General features: G+C 35.3%; 1 protein-coding gene across 1 annotated transcript; it reads left to right on the top strand.

The window, feature by feature from the left end:
- Window positions 1-2,200: 2,200 nt before the first annotated feature.
- LOC141317231 (nephrocystin-4-like) lies at window positions 2,201-8,138 on the top strand (the record flags this gene model as incomplete). The annotated part of the gene is made up of 3 exons (XM_073833000.1): window positions 2,201-2,233; window positions 2,747-2,895; window positions 7,947-8,138. Coding segments are annotated over exons 1-3 (374 nt in total), but the record flags the coding sequence as incomplete, so codon positions are not given.
- Between the last annotated feature and the right edge of the window lie 1,690 nt (window positions 8,139-9,828).

Here is a 9,828-nt window from a genome sequence, read left to right as displayed (position 1 = left end):
ATTATATTTATTTTATAATTCTATTAAAATTATAATGTTATAGAATATACTATAAAATAATTATAATTACAAATTATACTGGCATAGAGTATATGTAAAACTTTAATAATTGTAGCTGCTTATATTTTCAGATTTTATGTTTCTCTGTTCTATATATCTTAAAATTTAGAGGATTTGCTGCAACGCAATTTTGTCCGATATGCAAATTATTTATTAGCCTATTAGTATTTTAATCCATAAAGCAAATGCTTTAAAAACACCTTTAAAAAATACTATTTTTGCATCCAGATGCTTTTAAAGAACTTTTCAATATACATGTTATCTTATATCTTAAATGAACTTGTATCTTAAATGTAAACCATGATTTCGTTGTATTCCCTGTGTAACGAATCTCTTACTTATAGCTACATTTTAGGTGCGTCTGAGCTTTGTTGTTTATGGTTTTTTTAAAAATCAAGAGTTGCGCGCACTCAACAAAACTGACAAGACTCATTTGAACGCTTCTGATAGACATTGCATTCCTAACCCAACAGAATCGTGTGTGGTTCGTTATAACACTGTAAAAACGCCTAAAAAGAATTACGGTGCAGATTATCTGATCTTAATGTAATGCCGCAATTTACATTTTCTATTCATTTTCATTTTATTGTCAACAGACGTAATATATTGATTTTGTTTGGGCAGGGGAATATGTCCAATTTAGTGGCATTTTTTGGCCCCAGGTCAAGCCTTCCCCAGCCTTACACACGCTCCGCCTATGATACTAACTATATATATACCCTTAGAATATATAGCCTATATATACCCACTTAGAATAATTTTCTTCCCGACCCGACACGCTAAATTTAATTCTCATTTCCAGAATCTCACATTTAACCATTTGGAAACAATGTCGAGTATAAAACTTTTTTCGCAGTACATCCATTATATTTCCATGTTCCACTTTTAAGACGTATTACAGCCCTGCATTTTAGTCCGTCAAAGATCAAATGCGGGCTAAAATTATATTTTAGACATTCAGTGGTGATTTAAAAAAAAATTGCAGCGCTGGAGGAACCACGAGACCAGGCTACCATGACGGTCCTGTTAGCAGCATTGAGCGCACGTTCAGCACAGCTTGGAAGGGTTCCTTGTTTAAAGCTTACCACAAAACACTGGCAAAAGTAAATACCATGACTGTCTAATAGTAAGGAGATATTTTAATTATTTATTTAGAAACTACTGTTTTCTGAGTCAGTGATGATGCAGTTAACAGTCCTCATATCCTCGTTGGACGCGCGCCTTTAGAGAGAAATGCATCTCTATGGACTAGCTACATAATAAAAACAGTTTTTGTTTTCTATTTGTTTTTTTCGTTAAGTAGTAATTTAAGTCTTTCTACATATTTATTTATCATGTCTGACAAAAAAATAACGGTTAAATATTTTCCACTGAAAAAAAAATGTAACTGATCGAGCTTGAGCCTTCATGTCCTAAAAATGTGTTTTGCTCTCTCCGCACAAACGATTGGATATGCACCTAATAGCGCATATTTATATCTATTATTATTTATTTCTTTTATTTTACATCTATGGATTTTAGTTTAGCCAATTCGTGATTTGAGAAGGCAAATTGAAAGAGTAGGTCAACTCACTGTCTGCCGCTTGGTCTTTAAGAAACAAAAAGCTTACGTTTAACGAACAAAAATGCTCCAATTTTTTTTTCTAAATTAACTTAATAAAAAGGAAACGAAATTATAAATACTTTGCCGTTACATACAGAATGAATTACCGATTATGGCGCCAGATATTGAAACAACAGACATAAATACTGTCCAAATAGCCCTCTTTGTGCAGGGCTTGGCCACAGAATGTTGTTCCTTGCGCCACCTGGTGGATATTATATGAAGCGCAACAACGTTTTAAAAAAACCTAAAAAAGCCCCTGCAGGCCGCCGCGTGGCGACGCGTGCTGAATTGCAGGCTGCCGCGTGAAAAAAGACGCATTTTTAATGGCCAGATCTGTATATCTGGTTTGATGTCTCTAAACTTAAATAAAATTGAAAAAAGGGTGCTTCTTCTAAAGCCCACATTGTAGCAATCAACACTTTGTTTCCAGGCAAAATGATAAAAAAAACTGCACCTGTGTAAAGCCAGCCAATCAGATTAAGGCTTGTCTGATTGAGAAAATAGTTGCCAATTTTTTTTAGTAATATAACTCAGATGGTCATTGAACAGACTGTTGGTGGCCTGTGGGTATGCTGTCTGAAGCTAGGTAAGGAGTATAGAAAGTGCTGTAATTGGTTTTTGATCAAGTCCATGTGGAAGAGTTGTGTCTTCAGGCGTTTCATAAAGAAGTTCCTTGTAGAGCGTTTGATTGTTAGGTTTCTGTTGGCTGTGGTGTGTTATTTTTTGTGAAAGATACTTTTACAAATACCAATACTTTCCTGACAGAGTTCATCTCTGGTCTGTTGACCTCTTTGTTGTCTTGACTTTCTCATCTGCTTCTTAAACATCTGTCATTACCCTCAAACACAAAAAAAGATGTTCTTTTTAGATTTGCTGATGAAATATTCTTGGTGTTTTTCACCAGTCCTCACAGAGAGAGATAATCGTACACTGAAAATTTATGAGCCAAAACTTCATGAAAGCCTCTGGGTTTTTTTGTACTGCAGGATCTGCTGCTGAACTTCAGTCCAAAAAGACTCTTGAATTTGTCTTTTTTTTTTTACTCTTTCTGTGTATGTGTGTTGATTTAAATTGAATCAGGAGCGTCCACTTGCTGGCAGCATAGCTCATCTGGAGCTGAGTGTGCAGGAGAGAGAGGGAAACAGAAGTGAGGAAGAGGATGAGATGCAGGAGCTGACCTTCACTCCAGTGCACGCCCCTGTCATCACCCTCGGAACACACACTGCTGGGTGAGAACCATACAGACAAACAACAAAAAATTCAGTTACACAGTGGCCATATTATTCACTTTTGTAGAATTGTTTGTTTTCTCAGAAGGTTATTACAATTTTCTTTGGTCATTCTCATGACTGCATTTGCTTCTGTACATGTTTAATTCTTATAAATGTAAATGGAGGTACACTAAGTGTTGGAAGTGATAGATCAATGAATACATGAACAGATGATAGATAGAGAGAAAAGAGAAAAGAATAGTTGAATTTATAAAAATGACCCCTTCAAAAGTTTACATCCCCTTGATTCGTAATCCACTTGTGAAGTGATGACGTAATGCACGTGCAACGAACACTGTTTCTGGGTATAAGCCTCAACTTTTTCCATTTGAGAATACTTTCTCAACATCTGTTTATGAGCACTGTTTATTCATATTAAATATTTAAGTTAAACGTTTTCAAACTAACAGTGTACACTACAGTCTCTGTGCTCACAGCATCCCAAACACAACTAATTTTTATATTTATTTATTTATTTCTTTTCATTGTCTGGTGATCTGGGATTTCGGTATGGAGTTTTATGGAGGTTATGGAGGATTATGACTTTTTCTGGTAGTATTATATCACATTGTAAGTGTATATTAGCACAGTTTGTTGTTTTCTCGTGGCATCTGATAGAGTGTTTGGACACAATACACGGAACAGGACGGTTTGTCCTGAACCGTTAAACTGCCCGCTGTTCTTCAGAAAAGTTCTTTAGGTCCCACAAATTATTTGGGTTTCGAGCATTTTTGTGCATTTGAACCCTTTCCAACAGTGACTGTATGATTTTGAGATCCATCTTTTCACACTGAGGACAAGTGAGGGACTCATATGCTACTATTACAAAAGTGTCAAAAGCTCACTGCTGCTCCAGAAGGAAAAACGATGCATTAAGAGCCAAGGGGTTAAAACTCTTTGAATTTTAAAAAAGTTAGAATTAGAGTGTCTCAACCTTCTGTTCAGTGAAATGTAACTTATTTTGTCCTCTGGGAAACATGTAACTATCTTTTGTAGCCTCTGAAGGGCAGTACCAAATGAATAAATATGATATTTAGGCAAAGTAAGAAAAATGTACACATATCAATTCTGTTCAAAAGTTTTCATCCCCCAGCTCTTAATGCATTGTTTTTCCTTCTGGAGCATCAGTGAGAGTTTGAACGTTCTGTTATGGTTGCATATGAGTCCCTCAGTTGTCCTCAGTGTGAAAAGATGGATCTCAAAATCATACAGTCATTGTTGGAAAGGGTTCAAATTCACAAAAATGCTGGAAAACCAAAGCGTTTGTGGGACCTGAAGGATGTTTCTGAAGAACAGCAGGCAGTTAACTGTTCAGGACTAACAATGGACTCATGAACAACTATCACTAAACAAAAAAAAACAAAAAAAAAAACAGCTGTGGATCATTCAGATAACAACAGTTTTAAGAATGAAGGGGATGTAAACTTTTGAAAGGGGTCATTTTTTTATCAATTCAACTATTATTTTCTCTTGTGGGCTATATGTAAACCTCTTTTATGTTAAATATCTTATTCAGCTCAGTGCTTAATAAACAATAACATGCATTTTGTATGATCCCTCTTATTTTGTTAAAATAATTAACATTTTGCAAATTCTGAAAGGGGGGTGTAAACTTTTGACCTTAACTGTAGATAGATAGATAGACTTTATATTTAGAGACTATATAACCAGGTGGATGAAATAGATAGATAGACACATTTTATATATAGTATTTATAGACTTTATATAAAGTGTTTTTTGTGTGTGTGTGTGTTTTTAGTATGTCTGCATAACACATTGAACTCTTTCTTTTCAAAAGAGTGGGAAAATCCTGTTTTCTATGATATATTGTCTATAGAACATCAATCTGTATCCCCATCATGCATGAGTTTGCTGTTTTCTGTAATGTCAGTTTCTCTCTCGATATCCCTCTCTGTTGCCATTGCTCCATTTTCAAGACAGCAGCACATTTGTTTATGTCATGTTTATTTTAGCTGAAGTATTTCAGGGCCCTGTCTGGTTTTATATGTGGACTTGTGCTGTCCTTTAAAAGTGCCAACAGTTCTGCTGAAGCCGTGAGTTGAGATGGCCATTTAAAGTCTGTGAGTGCAGAGTTGTCACTCAGGAGCAGTTCGGTGTCAGTTCATCATCTGATTCTGACCAAAGACAGTTGACAGGCCAGCATTATTTACATCTGGGACTGCAGATTCACACAGCACAGGGAACCAACTGGTGTTGGATTAAACTTTATTTAAAATGAATTTAAAACTCTAATTTGAGGCAGTTGTCATATCTGATTGAGACCTATGAAATTAAAATTGAAGTCTGATTTCATGAATACTAAACCTGCTGGAATGAATTAAGTTCTTACATTTGGACTGGAGGTGAATTCAAATGATATTTTTTTCCATGTCAGGGACCTTAATGTGGTCAGATTTGTATGCTTGTGTTTTATGAAGAGCTCAGACAGAAGTCCTTTTGATTTCCTGAGACATTATGATAAAACATTTACATAATACATCTCTTGTCTCTTGTTCTGAGGGTTTTATATGAGTTACTGGTTATGAGTCTAATTCCCACTGGTCAGAGGTCATTATGAGAAACCAATTGTCACTGCAGGTGCAGTTTTGAGATCAGATTGTTAATGTTGATTTTTATTAATTTAATCATGCCCACCAAACTCAGTTACGATATGAATTGCTGTGGACTGGTCTGTTTTGACCAGTTATAAGATAATGGTCAACAGTAAATAAATAATAAACTTAATTAAATTTGAAACAAATAGTAAATGTTTATAAAATACAAACATACATGCACAAAGGCACGTTTTATCATGTTCATTCAGTAATTTTGTCTGCCTCAATAATGTTTTGTAGGCTTTTCTTAGTAAATTCTGATAGTGCTAATTAACTGTGATTTGTTTTAATCAGCATGTCATGTAATTAATTCAATATTTTTAATTCAATATGCGGATTATACATTAGTAATGCATACAAATGAAGTTTATCTGCCTTTATCTTTGTTTATGTTTCTCTCCTTTTTCCCTTTCAGCCTTAATCTTTTTTCTATGTGGATCCTGGTAAAAAAATATATTGGGCAGGGGAGTGTGAAAATAATAAGCAAGGCTTATTAATGTGTAATTCAGCAGAAAATTACCATGATCCATAGGTAATATTATATTCCTCTTTGTCTGTGGCAATTAAAAGCCTGGTATAAGTGTAGGCCTAATTACTGTCTCCTAATTAGTTGCGAGTCACTGGAAGAACACATTAAAGTCCTGCTGTCCTTATGCTCACATACATTTTCTCTCTTCTTATTGCTGGAAAAGGGTTTTGTACAGCTTCAAATATTTTACTGAAGAGTCATATTGATGTTAGGGATTATATAATGTATATATAGAAGGAGGGTGAAATGTTTTACATATGAGACCCTAGACCACAAAACCAGTCTTAAGTAGCACGGGTATATTTCTAGCAATAGCCAAAAACACATTGTATGGGTCAAAATTATAATTTTTTATTTTATGACAAAAATCATTAGGATATTAAGTAAAGATCATGTTCCATAAAGACATTTTGTAAATTTCCTACCATAAATATATCAAATCTTAATTTTATTTAGTAATATGCATTGCTAAAAACTTCATTTGGGCAACTTTACAGGTGATTTTCTCAGTATTTAGATTTTTCCCTCAGATTCCAGATTTTCAAATAGTTTTATATCGGCCAAATAGTGTCCTATCCTAACAAACCATACATCAATGGAAAGTTTATTTATTCAGCTTATTTCAGATGATTTCTAAATTTAGCTGTAGATATAAGCTCTAGCAAATGAAATCTGTGGCTATGTTGTGTTCTCAGATCTATACTGACAGCAGACTGATTGAAGTTCTGCATTGTTAAATAAACCACACATATATGTGACCCTGGACCACAAAACCAGTCATAAGGTTAAATTTTACAAAACTGAGACGTATACATCACATGAAAGCTCAATAAATAAGCTTTCTATTGATATATAGTTTGTTAAGATAGGACAATATTTGTCTGAGATACATCTATTTGAAAATCTGCAATCTGAGGGTGCAAAAAAATCAAAATACTGAGAAAATCACCTTTAAAGTTGTCCAAATTAAGTTCTTAACAATGCATATTACTAATCAAAAATTACATTTTGATATATTTATAGTAGGAATTTTACAAAAAATCTTCATGGAACATGATCTTTACTTAATTCCCTAATCATTTTTGGCATAAAAGAAAAATCAATAATTTTGACCAGTACAATGTATTTTTGGCTATTGCTACAAACATACCCCAGCGACTTAAGACTAGTTTTGTGGTCCAGGGTCACATATATGAAAAAATCCACCATTTTATATCTTGTGCTCTACAATTCTGCGAAACAGCTGTGACACCACCCACATTTTATTATATTTGCTCTGTTTTGCTGTCTCCTGGTGCAATTTTCTATGTCTAACAGAACGTATTTCAAGTGCTTTTATCTGCGACAGTGCGATTCTTCCAGGAAAGAAGTCATTTCTGAAGTCCTTACGAAAGTGGTGCTTGATGTAAGCCTCATAAAACCATGGATGATATCTCATATGTGAGATGCCAGTTAAGTTATCACAGCAGGACATATTGCAAGATCACTCCAAAGGATTTCATTGGAGCTCTAACATTTGACACAGATCATGCTGTGGCTAAACGGGGCTTTTACAGCGTTGTACATGTGAAATACTGCGACGACGCATGGAATGTATCTGATAGCGCACAGTAGGCTGCCACATCTGTTTACTGAACTGTGTCCTCTGTTGTCTTGACAGCACTTGGCAGCTCATGCGCTTCAGGTATAGTATTGTGACTAAAGATCTGTTAAGCGTACAGAACTCAATAAGACTTGGTATGGCAGATGTAATTGGAAAAAGCTACATTACTGCATTATGTAATGCATAATGTAAAACTAGTCACGGAATTGTATGACAGCCAGGTTTTTTTCCTAACTGTGCAAATGTGATTTGTCTATCTCAGCTCCTCCAGATCAACCTCCCGGAGATCTTTGGCCCAGCTCTTTTCCTCTGGTTTTCCTCAGATCCTGGACCATCAGAACCAGGTGGCTGAGGTTCTGGATCCTTCTGAGCCTGTGAACTTTAACCCCCAGAGAGAAGAAGCAGATCCTCTGCAGGCCAATAATCTTATCCTTCAGTTTCTAGCTTTTACCAGGTAATTCTAAACATCAGCCCATAGCAACACGGGTTGCATTTTATGGTTGCAATCTTATTTTTTGTTCTGTTGTGTTCTTTTCTGTATGACTTACAGTTTAAGTCAAGTTTACATATACCTTTTAGAATCTGCAAAATGTTAATTGTTTTACCAAAATAAGAGGATCATACAAAATGCTTATTTTTTTTATTTAGTACTGACCTAAATAAGATATTTCACATAAAAGATGTTTACATATAGTCCACTTGTTTAATGTTAGTTGTTCATGAGTCCCTTGTTTGTCCTGAACAGTTAAACTGCCCGCTGTTCTTCAAAAAAAATCCTTCAGATCCCACAAATTCTTTGTTTTTCCAGCATTTTTGCGAATTTGAACTCTTTTCAACAAGGACTGATTTTGAGATCCATCTTTTTTACACTGAGGGACTATGATGCAACTATTACAGAAGTTTAAAAGCTCACTTCTGCTCCAGAAGGAAATATGATGCATCAAGAGCCAGAGGTGAAAACTTTTTGAATTTGAATACCAGGGTAAATTTAGCTTGTTTTGTCTTCTTGGAAACATTTAAAGGTTGTATCAGCGATTTCTAGCCTAAAACATAAAGTGTCAAATTCAGCTGACCTTTCATCACGATCCGCTCGCTGCCTGCCCCATAAATTGTCTGTGAAAAAAACGCATCTCTCTGGTCAGCCTAGGGTCCGAGATATGCCAAAAAAACAATCGGCACTACCAACCTTTCCACACATAAACAAACAGTGTTCCAACCAATCAGCGTCAGGGGTTTGGTGTTGTGGACTTTCGCTCCGCCTCCCTCACATCCCTGCACCAGTAGGAAAGTCCACAACACCAAACCCCTGACGCTGATTGGTTGGAACACTGTTTGTTTATGTGTGGAAAGGTTGGTAGTGCCGATTGTTTTTTTGGCATATCTCGGACCCTAGGCTGACCAGAGAGACGCGTTTTTTTCACAGACAATTTATGGGGCAGGCAGCGAGCGGATCGTGAAGAAAGGTCAGCTGAAATTGACACTTTATGTTTTAGGCTAGAAATCGCTGATACAACCTTTAAGTATCTTCTGTAGCTTCTAAAGGGCAGTACTAAATGAAAAAATATTATATTTAGGCAAAATAAGAAAAATGTACACATCTTCATTCTGTTCTAAAGTTTACACCCCTGGCTCTTAATGAATCATTTTTCCTTCTGGAGCATCAGTGAGCATCTGAACCTTCTGTAATAATTGCATATGAGTCCCTCAGTTGGATGGATCTGAAAATCATACATCCATTGTTGGAAAGAGTTCAAATACACAAAATTGCTGAAAAACCAAAGAATTTGTGGGACCTGAAGGAATTTTCTGAAGAACAAAGGGACTCACAAACAACTATCACAAAAAAATTCAAGCTGTGGATCATTGAGGTAACAACACAGTATTAAGAGTCAAGTGTATGTAAACTTTTGAACAGAGTCATTTTTTTTAATCCATCTATTATTTTCTCTTGTGGACTATATGTAAACGTCTTTTATGTGAGATATCTTATTCAGGTCAGTACTAAATAAAAATAACATGCATTTTGTATGCTCTCTCTTAATTTGGTAAAATTATTAACATTTTGCAGATTATAACTTTTGACGTCAACTGTATATCTACAGTAATGCTCTGCTTTTATTTGTGGGCATTAAAAAAAAAATTCT

The sequence above is a fragment of the Garra rufa genome, unplaced genomic scaffold, assembly GCF_049309525.1.
Source record: "Garra rufa unplaced genomic scaffold, GarRuf1.0 hap1_unplaced_520, whole genome shotgun sequence".
NCBI lineage: Eukaryota > Metazoa > Chordata > Actinopteri > Cypriniformes > Cyprinidae > Garra > Garra rufa.
This window is presented reverse-complemented; position numbering and strand designations above follow the sequence as displayed.